The 16,552-nt window shown below is 47.1% G+C and overlaps 1 protein-coding gene across 1 annotated transcript in view; it reads right to left on the reverse strand.

Annotated features, from left to right (window-relative positions):
* Positions 1-16,552, reverse strand: part of LOC308265227 (unconventional myosin-X-like) — a gene marked incomplete at its 5' end in the record, with an annotated part of 100,295 nt that overhangs the window by 27,608 nt on the left and 56,135 nt on the right. The window contains one exon of the mRNA XM_080698822.1: positions 6,792-6,950. Within this exon, the coding sequence (XP_080554948.1) occupies positions 6,792-6,950 (159 nt within the window). The remainder of the gene's footprint in view (positions 1-6,791; positions 6,951-16,552) is intronic.

Below are 16,552 nucleotides of genomic sequence, written 5' to 3' on the forward strand. Positions count from 1 at the left end.
AACCCCTCACTTCTCCGCCAATTACTGTGACCGTCTCTCAACCCACCTACCCTCCCGGTCTCGTCTCCTGCCAGCTCCCTATCAACTCTTCTAAAACTTTCCTCAGGGAGATTCTCTTTCCAAAAACCCAAGAGCGTCTCCTACTCCAGAGATGGCTCACATTCTCTCCTGAATGTGCCTGCCTGCCTGCCTGCCTTTCTTCCTTCCTGCCTGCCTTCCATTCTTTGGTACTGGGGATTGAACCCAGGGTGGCATTCTACCTCTGAGCCACACCCCCAGCTCTATTTTTTTATTCTTTATTTTGAAACAGGGTCTCACCAAGTTGCGAGGACCTCACTAAGTAACCGAGGCTGTCCAGGGACTAAACTGCGATCCTCCTGTCTCAGCCTCCCAAATGCTGGGGCGCCACCACACCCGGCTCATCTTGCTTTCTTAAGTAAATTTCTGTCTATGTCTCTGATTGGCTTGTGCTGACATTCCTTTGTGTCCTGTAAGGACCCCGCTGGTCCTAAGTTCACCTCTCTTCCCCACTGGGAACTCCACCTAACCCTTCATAAATCCTCTCTTCTCCCTTGACACCTGTTCCATGAAGGATACCCAGCCTTCTTACGTCTTTAGGAACTTAGCAGGTGGAGGCACTTACCCTGCACCAGACTCCTCAAGAGGGGGCCCAGAGGGAAGGGCCAGTCTGCACAGACAGGAGGTGCAGGGTGCAGTGGTCTGAGGTTGGGAGTTGGCAGTGCTGATGACGGGAAGGCCAGAAGGGCTGGGAGTTCAGGAAGGAATCCAGCTGGGGTGCTGCCCAGGCAATGGCAGCTAGAGAGGGGTCGTGCTAACCAGGGAATTGGACCCAGCAGCACCAGTGAAGAGACGAAGCTATAACCAACAAGGACGTGAGGTAGAGCCACAGGAGAAGGTCAGGGGCCCAGGTGAGGGTGGGGGACTTGAGAGACAGGGTTCAGGCCAGGACTGTCCCCCTCACACGGCCGTCACTCAAGTGGAGACTTGCCTCAATTGTTCAGGACCATACACTGTGCGCTGGCCTGGGTTTTGTCTCCCTGCATATATGCAAGTGTAGGGACGAGGGCCCATGTTGTAAACCTCTTGCAAAGCTCCCCGATCACAGTGCCAAGGTCAAGGCAGGAGCTTTCTAAATAAATGTTGTTGATGAGATGAACAATTTGAGAGGGGGATGCAACAGTCAAAGTTTCTAAAGATTTTACCAATTTTTTTTCAGTACTGAGGATGGAACCTGGGGGTATTCTAAACTGGGAAAGAGAATGATAAAAGATGAAAGCCTTCTGGAAGCCTTCGGACTAGCAAATCGATCAAGTCCCCCTTTTCTTTACCGACCTCTTCTGCTCTGTTGGGGTCTGCTCAAACTGCCTGACAGAACTTCCTATAAATTAGCTACATGTAGCACCAAGTGCGTTGACGTCTGCTCATCCGCTGGATGACAGGTAGCACCAAGTGCGCTGGCCACCTGTCAAAACTTCTGATGAATGGGCTACATGTAGCGAGCGTGCTGTCAATGAATGGGCTACATGTAGCGAGAAACGCGCTATCAATGAATAGGCTGCATGTAGCGAAGGCCAGAACTTCCGATGAGACCTGTAAGAAATAGCGCCGAACGGATACAAGGGGGCGTAATGGGGCGTCTCCTTGCCCCCGCTACCTTTAGTTTGACAGATTAGAATAGTTTCCTGACCGGAAAATCTCCCCTTGCCTTTTGCTTTAAATTGAGTTGCCTAAAAGAGAATAAACGAGATCTTGCTTGACAAATCTCCCGGCATCGTGTGGTGATCGGGCCGTCGGTGCTTATCTTCCCGCTCAGCCCCGCCGCTGTCGGGCTGGCCCTGACACTGCTCTATATAAATAATCTCTCTCTCTCTCTCTCTCTCTCTCTCTCTCTCTCTCTCTGTGCGTGTGCGTGCGTGTGCGTGTGTGTGTGTGTGTGTGTGTGTGTGTATGAAAATTGGTAAGCCAGGCATGGTGCCGCATGCTTATAATCCCAGCATTTGGGAGGCTGAGACAGGAAGAATGTGGTTCATGGCCAGCCTCACCTACTTAGTGAAGCCCTCCACAACTTAGTGAGACCCTATTTTTTATTATTATTATTATTATTATTATTATTATTATTATTATTATTTGGTACTGGGGTTCCTGGAAGCCCTTCTACCTCCAGGCTACACTCCCAGACCTATTTTTTTTTTTTTTTGGAAACAGGGTCTCTTAAGCCAGTGCGGCTGGCTTCGAACCTGCGCGATCCTCCTGTCTCCGCCTCCCAAGCGTGGGGATTACAAGTGTGCGCCACCACGCCCGGCTCACAGGAAGGATTTAATCGACACACCAGGAAATCAGGAATGTGGATGTCTTCCAGTGGCTGGCATAGCCCTTAGGTGACAGTCAGCAAGAAAGTAAGGGCCTCAGTCCTACAGCCACCAGTAGCTGAATCCTGCCAACGCCTGGCTGAGTGCGGATGGACGGAAGCAGCCTTGAGACAGCACGACCTCCGCCCCACAGGGCCGCTCTCAGGCTGCTGACCTACAACTTGAAGGAAGTCAGCTGGTTGTTTTAAGTTGGTGTCATGTTTGGCAATGTTTTACGTGAGCGACAGAAAACTAATACAACCATCTGGCACAATAGTTTTTCCTAAAATCTTTTTTTTGTGTGTGTGTGTGGTGCTGGGGATGAAACCCAGGGGCATTCTACCTCCAAGCTACATCCCCCAGCACGATTTTTTTATTCTTTATATTGAAACAGGGTCTCACCAAGTTGCAGAGGGCCTCACTAAGTAGCTGAGGCTGGCCGTGAACCCGGATCCTCCTGTTTCAGTCTCCCAAGCACTGGGATTACAAGTGTGCGCCACCATGCCTGGCCCTTAAAGTCTTTTAAAGCTATTTTCGGCATCTCTCAGAGCCCAGACGCAAGGTGGGCAAAAGATGGTTTTTCTGACAATGGTGATTTTGTTTCCATTTGAGCACTCTTGCGGGTACTGAATCTCTACAAATATGTTGGTGGTAGTAAGAAAACCATGGAGACTGTTTTGTGGATGATAAAATAATTATGCACATATAAGAAAAAAGCATAAGCTGTGATACATGCTTGTAATCCCAGTACTTGTAAAGCTAAGGCAAGAGGTTCAAGTCCAGCCTCAGGAACTTAGAAAGACTTTCAACAACTGAGGGAGACCCTGTTTCAAAAAGAAAAACTGGATGAAGCTCATGCTTAGAGGATTGACTGGGGCCATTTAGCTATCGTTTTAACACCATTAGTATAAAAAGAGGAAAATAAAAAACATACAAGGGCTCTGCCTCTGAAACTCTTGGCTTGGTCTTTCCTTCTAACTGAATTATTTTTTCTTGCCACTGGAAATGTGTAATAAGAACTTAAGTCCCAAGCCGGGCGTGGTGGCGCACACTTGTAATCCCAGCATTTGGGAGGCCGAGACAGGAGGATCGTGGTTCATGGCCAGCCTCAGCTACTTAGTGAAGCCCTTTGCAAGCCAGTGAGACCCTGTTTCCAAATAAAGAATAAAAAATAGGGCTGAGGGTGTAGCTCGGAGGTAGAATGCCCCTGGGTTCCATCCCTAGTACCGCAAAAAAATAAAAAATAAAAAATAACTTAACTCCCTACTGGGTGCTGTGGTGCATACCAGTACTTGGTTGGGAGGCTGAGACTGGAGGATCATATATTTGAAGAAAGCCTCAGCAACAGTGTGAGGCCATGTTATGGAACAGAAAAAAAAAGGGGGTCTGGGGTACAGCTTGAAAACAAAATTCCCTGGGTTCAATCCCCAGTAACCCACATGCGCGTGCTCATGCGCGCGCGCTCTCGCGCTCTCTCTCTCTCTCTCTCTCTCTCTCTCTCTCTCTCTCTCTCTCTCTCACACACACACACACACACACACACACACACACTGTGTCCAGAAATGTCTACAAGAGGCATAGCCCCCACCCCCCAAAAGTCCCCTGCAAAATTCAGCTTCACATTTTAGTATCAACGAGGGGAGGCTGTTTGCAATGTGTGGCATTTATTTTATAAACATGTGTTGCACAACTACCGGGCGCCTGGCAGTGTCCTTGACTCATGAAAGACAAAAGGAGCCCACAAGAACCCAGCAAGTAGTTGCAGGACAGCGTCAGGCGTTCAGTACTGAAAGGACGCGCGCGGTCCCGTGACATCGCGATCACCCGCGGGGTGGGCGCCCTGTGTGCAGTTAACTCACTGGTCATCCGTAAGGAAGTTTTTAAGAAGGGGGAAAACGCAAATTCTACCAACACATGCAGAGTACAGACTATATGGCCACTTCTACATAAACATGTATAAACATTACCTTTTCTGACGAACATGTGGAAACCATTTTAATCTAAAGACTTGGGGTGAGCACGCCCACCCAGTCAAAATGTAGCATGATTCAGTTTCTGCAGACAAGGTTGTATGAAAGCATTTGGTAAACATTAGGTCAAACTGGCAAAAATGACACTTTCACAATGTAAAAAAAAAGACAATTTCCCCCCCAGTACTGGGGATGGAACCCAGGGGCCTTCTACCTCCGAGCTGTACCCCCAGCCCTATTTTTTATTCTTTATTTGGAAACAGGGTCTCACCGAGTTGCAAAGGGCCTCACTAAGTAGCTGAGGCTGGCCGCAAGCCGCGATCCTCCGGTCTCAGCCTCCCAAATGTTGGGATTACAAGCATGTGCCACCACGCCCGGTTTAAGACAAACTTTTATTGTTTTTGTTTTTTGAAAGCTGAGAAAAACGGAGAACTACACCCACAAACATTTAGTTCCTTCTCTGTCCAGAGCCTTGTTCGCCTTGTCAGAGGAAACATATGGATGGACCTGAGAACTCGCCAGCCTGAGCTTCAGCTCGTACCTGGTGGTCATTTCAAAGGCTGATGTTATTATCCAACCGAATCCCCCAAATGGTGACACATTCACACATAACTCCTCAAAATTATTAAAAGATCAAGGTAAGTTTTAGGCATTAAAATTCTGGTCTTTCAAAAAAAAAAACACTGTATGAATGGAAACTTGACAAGAAAAATAAACATATATAAGAAGTGGTCCTAAGTTTACTATAAATACTTGTAAACAGGCAGATGGAGAAAGGGTTAAAATGTGCAGGTCAGTAAATCTTGACAGGCAGTGTATCTCATAAAGTTATTAATGTCATAAAGTTATTAAAGCTGGGCTTGGAACACATGCTGGTAATTCCAGTACTTGGGAGGCTGAGACAGGAGAATCACAGGTTCAAGGACAGCCTCAGCAGCTTAATGAGACTCTGTTTCCAAATAAAATAATAAAATAAAATAAAATAAGGTTGGTTGTGGAGTTAGGAGGTGCAATACCCATCACACACACAAAAAAAGTTATTACAGAAGTGATTTTTAAATATTACTTTATGATATAGGATTAGTTACATTTTAGAAAAATAGGGATAAAAATGTGCATGAATGCTTTTTGTGGACATTTATCCATCCCAAATAGCAAACATTGCCGGGTATGGTGGTGAATGCTTTTTGTGTGTGTGTGTGTGTGTGTGTGTGTGTGTGTGTGTGTGTGTGTGGTACCGGGGTTTCTGGAAGTCCTTCTACCTCCGGGCTACACTCCAAGACCTATTTTATATTATTTTTATTTGGAAACAGGGTCTCTTAAGCCAACGTGGCTGGCTTCAAAACTGTGCAATCCTCCAGTCTCCGCCTCCCAAGTACGGGGATTACAAGCGCGCGCCACCACGGCCGGCGTGGTGAATGCTTTTAATCCCAGTACTTGGGAGGCTGAGACAGGAGGATCACAAGTTCGAGGACAGCCTCAACAAGTAGTGAGACTCTAATCAACCTAGCAAGGTACTGTTTAAAAATAAAAATAGCCGGGTGTGGAGGCACACGCTTGTAATCCCTGAGCTTGGAAGGCTGAGATGGGGATCGCACAGGTTCAAAGCCAGCCTCAGCTACTTAGTGAGGCTCTCAGCAACTTAGTGAGACCCTGTTTCCAAATAAAATATAAAATAGGTCTGGGAGTAGAGCCTGGAGGTAGAAAACCTCTGGGTTCCACCCCAGTACCACTACTACTAATCAATAAAAATAAAATAGGGCTGGGAATATACCCCGGAGGTAGAAAGCCTCTGAGTTCTACCCCCCAGTAGCACCAAAATAAAATAAAATAAAATGAATAATAAATAAATAAAAATAAAATAGGGCTAGAAGTGTAACTCAGGTAGAATGCCCCTAGGCTCAATCACCAGTACAAAAACAAAAACAAGCAAACAACAACAACAACAAAAAAATAGCAAACAGGAATCCCACAACTTAGAAAAATGAATTCACTTGAATGCAAATATCCCCCAGGATGGGCTCCAAGCCAGCAAAGAAGGAAAGATCTAAAAACAGAAAAATAAAGAAAAAGACGCTGAGGTACTGAGGTGTGCAAGCCGACATTTGCCCCAGTCCTTAATTGGGGAAGTTAACCAACTGCAGGCGACGTCTGTGTGTAACAGAACACTCACCAGCAGGGCAGGAGGAGGAGTATGGTCAGGAGGAGAAAGAGGGCAAATTAACTCAATGCGCCCAGACCCTGCAACAGAAACCAAAGCCCCTCTCATAAAATCTGGGCAATAAACACTAGAGGATGGTTTATTGAATCAAGTTTCTAATTTGGCAAGACCCTTGAAAACACAGTTGTACTGAGAGGTGCTCAAAAGGCAGGAAATACCCCCATGAAAATAAAAATAAACATTCACTCAAACTGGAGGAGTGTCGTCTCGAGGGCCCTGCGGGGGACTCACGTATATTTGCTTTCTCTTGTAGCGCTGGAACAGGTTGTACATGATGGCCCCTCCGTGCAGCTCCGTCAGCGAGGCCATGTCGTCCACGCCCTCCTCATGCACGGGGTTCATGGCTGTCACCTTCTGCTGGGTAATGGTGCTCTGCTTGTAAGTGAATACCTGGGGGAGGGAAATGAATTCCGGCCTTTAGTCTGCAAAAGATGTTTTCCGCGGAGGTTTAAAATAAGATTGGGCCACGCGTGGTGGCGCACGCTTGTAATCCCGGTGTTTGGGAGGCGGAGACAAGAGTCTCATAGGTTCCATGATAGCCTCGGCAAGCAGTGAGACTCTTATCAACCTCGTGAGACCCTGTTTTAAAATAAAAGATAAAATAGGACTGGGGATGTCACTGGAGATAGAATGGCCCTGGGTTCAATCCCCAACACAAATACACACACAATTTAAAATAAAATCGGTCTCTTTCTTTACTTGACAACGGATACTCCTTACTATCCCAAGCCACAGCAATGAGTGCTAAGCCCTGTAGAATGTACGTCAAGTGACTCGGATGTGGCAGGGTTCATTATTCAGTTGAACGTGTATTTCTTTCTTTTTTTTTTTTTTTTGTGGTACTGGGGTTCCTGGAAGCCCTTCTACCTCCGGGCTACACTCCCAGACCTAATTTTACATTTTTATTTGGAAACAAGGTCTCCTAAGCCAGCGCGCGCGGCTGGCTTCGAACCTGCGCGATCCTCCTGTCTCTGCCTCCCGAGCGCGGGGATTGAAGCGTGCGCCACCACGCCCGGCTTGAACGTGTATTTCTGAAGGTCTACTTGGTGGTCTTTTATCATATGTGATTTGGTACAGGATTAACTAAAACAAGTTACGTTTTATCAGCTGACCAAAGCTTCAACAGACTTACATACAGGTCTAGCAAAACCATTTGATTATGGAGTTGTTCATACTTTTTCATTTATTAGTTGTTTGTTTGTTTGTTTTGGCGCCGGGAATCAAATCCTGGTGCACATCAGGCAAGGCTCTCCACTCATCAATGTCCCCAGTCTCTACATTTGGTCATTTTATGTCCCCATGTTGCAGTTGTTAAGTAAAACAAAAATGTCAAGAGGTTTTCTTTTTAAGGGAACATGTAAGTAACAGGTAAAACACACAGCCTTCACATGTACATACTTGCACGTACACACAGACGCACATATATACACAGAGAGAATATTCCTATTCTAGAATATTTCCAGAACTTTCTTTGTGTGTGTGATACCGGGGATGGAACCCAGGGGCACTCTCCCTCTGAGCTACACCCCCTGCCCTATTTTTAATTATTTTGAAACAGGGTCTCACTGGGTTGCAAAGGGCCTCACTAAGTAGCTGAGGCTGTCCGCGAACCATGATCTTCCTGTCTTAGCCTCCCCAATGCTGGGATTACAAGCGTGTGGCCCGGCGCCCGGCTGCAGAACTATTTGATTGAAAATTCTATTTTAAAATATCAATCAGCCAACATGGCCGCAAATGGTCTGCTCTTGCAAAAGAGAGCAACACACTAAGAAAAGCAAAAATACCAACCCAACGGTTTTCACAAGCCATGGCCAGGGGCATGTTTTATTTTTCTAGAGAAAAATGAAAACTTCAGCAGTGGTTGTCTACCACAGGAACCACAGAAGTTGGCCAAAACCAGCCCAGAGTCCAGAGGAAGTGTCCAGGGCCAATGCAGGGGCCGGCCACCTCCTCCTGCTCCAGGCTCAGACCTCCCCCGGGAAAGGAGCAGCAGGGAGGGAGGCCCACCTGCTGGCGGAGGAGCTGCCCTGCCTGCCCAGCTCAGAGGAGGGTGGGTGTGCCCCTGCACACAAGCCAGTATTAAAGGAAAAGGCCCAAGGGCATTCCAGAGGGAAGACACATGTGACCTTTCATTCTGAGTCATAAAGATCATGAGAGAAAGTTAAAGAAACAGAAACTCAGGCCAACAGCGGAAGTCGGTTGCAGGCGACTAGATGATCCCAGATGTGAAGCAGCTGGACCCACTGCTCTCCCCCAGCTGGCCACACTCCTGAGACACAATCCAGGTGGATGCCAGGGAAGCGCTGCAGCTGGACAATGGGGGACTGTGGCCACGGAGCGTGAACTCGCCAGGCCTGGCCAACCTCTGGCCAGCTGGGGCGTGGAGAGGAGGCTCGCGTCGCCTCCCAAACGGCCTTGCGTGCACTCTGAGGCCCAAGGATCCTGCCCCACAACGTCAGTCGCCTCCAAAACTTTCTCCCAGGGAAGAGGACGGGGCACCAAAGCCCACCTCCTTCCCAGAGGCGATGCAACTATTCCTGCTACCAGTCACTAACGGAGTGCTGGGCAGCTCAGAAGTGGAAGAGAGGAATGATGAATATAAAAATCGTTCTGTCTAGCCGGGCGTGGTGGTGCACGCTTGTCATCCCCGCGCTTGGGAGGCTGAGACAGGAGGATCCCGCAGGTTCGAAGCCAGCCTTGCCTACTTAGTGAGGCTCTCAGCAACTTAGTGAGACCCTGTTTCCAAATAAAGTATAAATAGGTCTGGGAGTAGAGCCCAGAGGTAGAAAAGCCCCTGGGTTCCACCCCCAGTACCACACACACACACACACACACACACACACACACACACACAAATCTTTCTGTCTATATTTATGTTGACTCTGCTTTCTGGACAAAAGATATAAACCCTACAACAGTTAATCAATCTCTCTCTCTCTCTCTCTCTCTCTCTCTCTCTCTCTCTCTCACACACACACACACACACACACAATCACACTCTAATGTCACATGTAAACATTTTCTTTCTTTTTGGGGAGGGGGGACTGGGATTGAATTTAGGGCCATTCTACCTCTGAGCTACACCCCCAGTCCTATTTTCTTTTATTTTTCATTGGGGCACTGGAGTCCTACATCTTCATGGCGTACAAGATGGTGGCGGCGTACATGCACACGCCGCCCACCTAGCCCTTCCCTAGTTCCCGCCTTTCCCTCCCTTCCTTCCTTCTCACACTTGGCTTAGTAACTGGCTTTCACGTCCTTGTGAATGTACATCATGCGCACTGGGGTCTTGCCAATCGCTGGTGGTCTACACTGCTGAGGCGGCTGTGAACCTGGGATCTTCCTGTTTCAGCCTCCCAAGAACTGAGATTACTGACAAGTTACTGACTTCAGTTTCTTTTTTAGTGCACCGGGAATAGCAAGATGATTCCTGTACCCAAGCGAATAGCTCAGAGCTTAGCACACGGTCCCTGGAAAAAGAGAAAAGGAAAAGAAAAAAGGGCTATAAGCCGGGCGTGGTGGCGCACGCTTGTCATCCCCGCGCTTGGGAGGCAGAGACAGGAGGATCGCGCAGGCTCGAAGCCAGCTGCACGTGCTGGCTTAGGAGACCCTGTTTCCAAATAAAAATGTAAAAAATAGGTCTGGGAGTGTAGTCCGGAGGTAGAAGGGCTTCCAGGAACCCCAGTACTACCACCAAAAAAAAAAAGGGGGGCTATAACCTGTGGGTAGAGTCCTTCAGCTCTGTGCATTTTATTTCCTTGTATTTTCAGGAGCCTACTCTGTACAAAACTTGGGCACAGGCCCATTCCATGAGTGGGGAAATTACAGAAACCACAAGGATTCTTCCTCACGACCTCAGGAACAGAATCACAGTCGGATACTAGAGTTATCTGAATCAAATGGGAGGCTAGAAATAGAAAAGGCAGCATTGCATCAAGGTATAAGGTTACAGCTGCTCCAAACGATTATTTAAAAAGAAAAAAGTGGAAGAGTGGAGAAAAATGTATTGGGGCAAGAAAAGAAAGTCTAAGTCTCCATCCAAAACGGGTTAATACTGGTCGAGATCTTAGAGCTGTATCTGGCACATACAAGTGTCAGATAAATTTAGAAATTCAGAAAACCAGCCCAACATGGTGTGACATGCCTGTAGTCCCAGTACTTGAGAGGCTGAGACAGGAGGCTCTCAGGTTTGTGGCCAGCCTCAGCAACTTAGCAAGGCCCTCAGGAACTCGGTTGAGACCCTGTTTCAAAATAAAAAATAAAACAAGGCTAGGGTGTAGCTCAGAGGTAGAACGTCCTTGGGTTCAGTCCTCAGCACCACTACCACCACCCCGAAAAAAGAAATTCAGAAAATACATTCAAGCCGATCCTTTTTTGCTGATGCATTCTGGGCACTGGGGATAGAACTTAATTTCAATTCAGGGAAATGAAGTAAAACAGATATTTGAGAATACAGATGGTGACGAACATCTATAAAGGTAGATAAAAGAGGGTAAGCAAGAACTTGAGCACCGTGAAGGCAGCCATTTTAGAGCAGGTATTTGGGGTCAGCGTCATCATGGCTTAACATCAGAAGTCCGAGGCTGCAGACGGGGAGCACGGACCCTGCTGCTGCGGCCTGGTGTCTTACTGCAGAACTGATGGGATGAACATCTGCTTTTTGTTTTTGTTTTGTTTTGTCTTTTTTTGTGGTCCTGGGGATGGAACCCAGAGCATTCCACCTCCCACCTACAGTCCCAGTCCTTTTCTTTAACAATTCTTTATTTGGAAACAGTGTCTCACTGAGTTGCAAAGGGCCTCAATAAGTAGCTGAGGCTGCCTGGGAACCTGCGATCCTCCTGTCTCAGCCTCCCAAGTACTGGGATTACAAGTGTGCGCCACCACGCCCGGCTCATGAGCATCTGATTTAATCTAGAAAGCATGTGAAGGATTAGTAAAACCCATCAGCCGGGCGTGGTGGCGCACACTTGTAATCCTAGTACTTGGGAGGCTGAGACCGGAGGATCGCAGGTTCGTAGCCAGACTCAGCAACTTGTGAAGCCCTCCGCAACTTAGTAAGACCCCGTTTCAAAATACAGGACTGGGTGTGGTGGTGTGCCTTGTAATCCCAACATTCGGGAAGGGGAAGCAGAGACCAGAGGATTGCGGTTCACAGACAGCCTCATCTACTTACCAAGGCCCTTCACGACTCAGTGAGACTTTGTTTCAAAAATTAAAAAAAAAAAAAAAAGAGAAGACTAAAAAATAGGGCTGGGGGTGTAGTTCAGAGGTACGATGCCCCTGGGTTCCATCCCTGGTATGGCAAAAAAACAAACAAAAACAAAAACAAAACAAAACAAAAAACAATAAAATAGTGCTGAACGTGTAGCTCAGAGGTAGAATGCCCCTGGGTTCTACCCCCATTACCACACACACAAAAAAATGTAAGATCCATGGTATCATTAAAGCATTTTTTTTTTTGCAGTACTGGGGATTGAACCCCAAGGGCTTTCTACCTCTGAGCTACACCCCAGCCCTGTTTTTTATTCTTTATTTTGTAACAGGGTCTCACTTAGTTGCAAAGGGCCTCACTAAGTAGCTGAGGCTGGTGGCAAGCTGCAACCCTCCAGTCTCAGCCTCCCAAATGCCGGGATTACGAGCATGCACCACCACACCCGGCTGTTTTATTATAATTTTATTTTTTGATGGCACTAGGATTTGAACCCAGAGGCATAGAGTTTTGCTAAGTTGCGAGGCTAGCCTTGAACTTGTAATCCTCCTGTCTCAGCCTCCAAAGAACTGGGATTACAGGCATGCGCTGCCATGCCTGGCTGATAGTTTTTATTTTTTAACCTTAGAATAGTTACAACGATCACAAGGAAACGCCCACCATACTTTCTACAGTTTTTATAGCACGGAATGATGTTTACAGATTCCTTTTATTGCTAGCCATTAGGAGCCTTCAGTCATAAAACCTAACTTTTCCAATTGGAGAGAAATGAAAATGAAAACAAATGCTAAGGCAACCAACAGATGGGACGCGGGAAGTTCTCAGCTGCGGCTACTCCTCTCATGTCTGCGCGGTCCTGGTTTTGCTCCTGGGGACGCTCGGCAATGTCTGGAAACGCGCGTGGTTGTCACAGCTTGGGGGAGAGAGGAGGAGGCTACTGGTGCTTTGGGGAGAGGCCAGAAATACTCCTCACCATTGCGCTGTCTCACATACCTGGGTCTGGAAATGCCCTGCCCGCCCTTCAACCAGATGTCTACGCCGATTCTAGCAAAACATGACAGCCAGCCAGAGGCGAGGAGCCACACTTCATTAACATAAAAAAAACAAGTATCTTAGTCGGGCGTGGTGGCGCAGGCTTGTAATCCCCACGCTTGGGAGGCAGAGACAGGAGGATCGCGCTGGTTCGGAGCCAGCCTCGCTGGCTTAAGAGACCCTGTTTCCAAATAAAAATATATTTAAAAAAAATTAGGTCTGGGAGTGTAGCCCAGAGGTAGAAGGGTTTCCAAGCACCCCAGTACCACCAAAAAAAAAAACGAAAACAAAAACAAAAACAAAAACAAATAAAACAAACAAACAAACAAAAAAAAACAAGTATCTTCAAAACAAAGAAACAGAAATGTTGGATAAAGGGGAAGCAAATCGGCCTGGCAATATGCTCTCTATGCCTGAGTTCTTGAGTCTTCTTACTGGACCCAAGTTAAGAAGGGGGATGGTGGTGATTTCCAGGCACTGGGACTTGCTATGTTTTTGTTAGGATTTTCTAACTGTCCTGTGTGGTCCATACCAGCTCTGCTTCCAGGGACTGTCCTTGGGCCTTCCTCCACACCTCGTCCATCTCCTCTGGCCCATTATCACCCCGCTACTCTCCCCCTTCAGGTCTCAGGAGGCACCGGTGGTCTTGCGGGAGGACCCAGCCGCCCTCCGCTGCCCTCTGCCACACGTCCTGGGCGCCCCGATCCCTTTGCCAGAGTCTCATGGCTTCTCCATTACCTTGTTTAGACATCACTGCCCTCTCCCCCGGACTGAAAGCTCCGAATATCTTTCAAACTCTTCTGACAACAATATGTTTTTCACTGTGAATTACTGCAGATCTTCGTCAATTTCATAAAACGCCATCAGAATGGCTGAGGTTTGAAATGAACCCCCCCAAAGTTCATGTGATGGAAACTGATCCCCCACATGCACATGCTGATGGCCTTGGAGGTGGGGCTTTGGGAGGTAATTAGGATTAGATGGTGCCCTGAGGTACTCCCCGCCGGCCCTGTGGTGCCATCCATGGCTTAAGAAGAAGGGGAAGAGAGATTTGCGCCAGCCCCCTTGCTGTCTCACCACAGGATGCTCTCTGCCAAGTCAGCACACAGCAGGCAGACCTTGCCGGAGGCTGAGAAGATGTGGGTGCTCTGCTCTTGGACCTCCCCGTCTCTGGACCTCTGAGCAAAGTAAACCTCTGTTGTTTATAAATTACCCAGTCTCAAGTATTTTGTCATAGCCGCACAAAACAGAGCAAGACAAGAATGTTGAATGCTTCCCCATAATTACTATTCTATTTCCTTTACATGCTGGGCTTGACATTCTACAGTGATTTCCTACCTCACTACTCTGGAGACAGGAACCATGTCTATCTTGTCCCCTGGCTCAGCCCAGGACCACTACGCAGACCCCAGTGCGTGCTGATTCATGGTCACGGCCCTCAAAACGAGCACCATGTACATGTTGGTTTTTGGGGTACTGGAGATGGAGCCCAGCGGCATTCTACCTCTGAGCCACCCCCCAACCCTTTTTATTTTGTATTTGGAAACAGGGTCTTGTTTAAGTTGCTGCATCTCCCGACACTGCTGAGGTTGGCCTTGAACCTGTGATCTTCCTGTCTCAGTCTCCCATGTACTGGGATCACAGGAGTACAGCATCATGCCTGTCTCCTGACCCCTCTTAGTGATTCAAGAGAAAAAAGTAAACTGTTAACAATGAGTTGACAGGGTCAGAGGAATGATAAGCACTCGCCCTAAAGAATAAGCCAGCCCGGCGCGGTGGGCACGCTTGGAATCCCAGCACTCGGGAGGCTGAGACCGGAGGACCGCGGTTCGCGGACAGCCTCAGCTACTTAGCGAGGCCCTCTGCAACTCAGTGAGACCTGATTTCAAAATAAAGAATAAAAAATAGGGCAGGGGTTGTGGCTCGGATGTCGAATGCCCCTGGGTCCCATCCCCAGACCCGCAAAATAAATAAATAAATAAATAAATAAAAATAAAAGAAGAAGAAGAAACCAGGATACCTGTATATTAAAAAATAAAAAACAGGTTTCAAGCCTGAATCTATACATGAGATTAGAAGCTGTGATTTTTATCGAAGACTTATATACAGATTTCCTTATATTTAAACATTTTTAATGGTCAGATAAAAATTTTCATATTTATGAGGTACAGTGTGATATTTCAATACTTGCATTCAATGTGTAATGATCAGATCAGAGTAACTGATAATTGGTATATCCATACCCCCTAAACATTATTTAATTGTGTTGGGAATAGCCGCAATTCTTTCTACTATTTGGAAATGCACAATAAATTGTTGTCAAACATAGTCATCCTACTGTACAGAACATTAGAAGCTATTCCTCCCTTCCCACTGGATGCCTGCGCTGTTAACCATCCGCTCTCCCCTCCCCTCCCCAGAGATTTTTTTTTTGCAGCACTGGGGATGGAACCCAGGGGCATTCTACCTCCGAGCTACACCCCCAGCCCTAATTTCTATTCTTTTTTATTTTGAAACAGGTTGCAGAGGGCCTCACTAAGTAGCTGAGGCTGTCCACGAACCGCGATCCTCCTGTCTCAGCCTCCCAAATGCTGGGATCACAAGCGTGCGCCACCACGCCCGGCCACTGAGTTCTTTTAAATGTTGAACCGCACTACTTTCTATCCATCAAGGGCAATTTTATGTGTACTTTTTATGGAGAATCTACGGAGAAAAGATAGTCACCCTTGTGCCAGTTGTGCTGAACTGCATTATTACAGAGCTGTCTCGCTCAGCTCACCAGTGGGCCAAGCCCACAACAGAAGACAGACGCGCAAGCCCTTCAGGCACTCTGAACACTGAGAGTCGGTATAAAGAAAAAGATCACTGTATAAAATGATTTTGTTATAGAGTTACACTAAAATAAACTTATCATACGCTGATGCTGTACAGCCACATAGTATGATTCTAGGTTTATTTTATGACACACGCACACATACACACAGACAGATACACACACACACACACACACACACACACACACACACACCTTCCACTCTTGGGCATTCCCTCTGGATAAATGAAGACTTATGTTTGCACAAAAACTAGCACGTGAATGTTCATGGCCTTCAATAGCCCAAAGCTGAACAAAGCCAGTCCTGGAAGATTATTTACACAATGTGTGGTTCCATTTCTAGAATATTCTGGAAACGACACAACTACGGAGAATGGAGAACAGACTGGGGGTTGCCAGAGGTGAAGGAGGAGCAGGGTCGGGGCAATGTGTGTGGTTATAAAAGGGCTGCATGGACGTCAACACCCAGGTGTGAGGTTGTGCCCTGGTTCTTCAAGATGGTATCACGGGGGGCTCTAGGTACAAGGGCTATTTCATTTATTTATTTATTTATTTATTTATTTATTTATTTATTTATTTATTGTGGTACTAGGGATGAAACCCAGGGGCATTCTACTTCTGAGCTACACCCTCAGCTCTATTTTTTATTCTTTATTTTGAAACAGGGTCTCACTAAGTTGCAGAGGGCCTCACTAAGTAGCTGAGGCTGTCTGCAAACCGCCATCTTCCGGTCTCAGCCTCCGGAATGCTGAGATTACACGCGTGGGCCACCATGCCTGGCTGGCTATTTCTTTATTATGGATGACAATGGAACACAAACCGAACACTATTTTGAAATGAAAGTCTCATTTGAAAAAAATTAGCAGGCTCAACTTAGTGAGACCGTAAGCAACTTAGATAGACCCCTGCCTCGAGGAT

Source organism: Muscardinus avellanarius (genome assembly GCF_963383645.1).
Source record: "Muscardinus avellanarius genome assembly, chromosome: 1".
NCBI classification, from domain to species: domain Eukaryota; kingdom Metazoa; phylum Chordata; class Mammalia; order Rodentia; family Gliridae; genus Muscardinus; species Muscardinus avellanarius.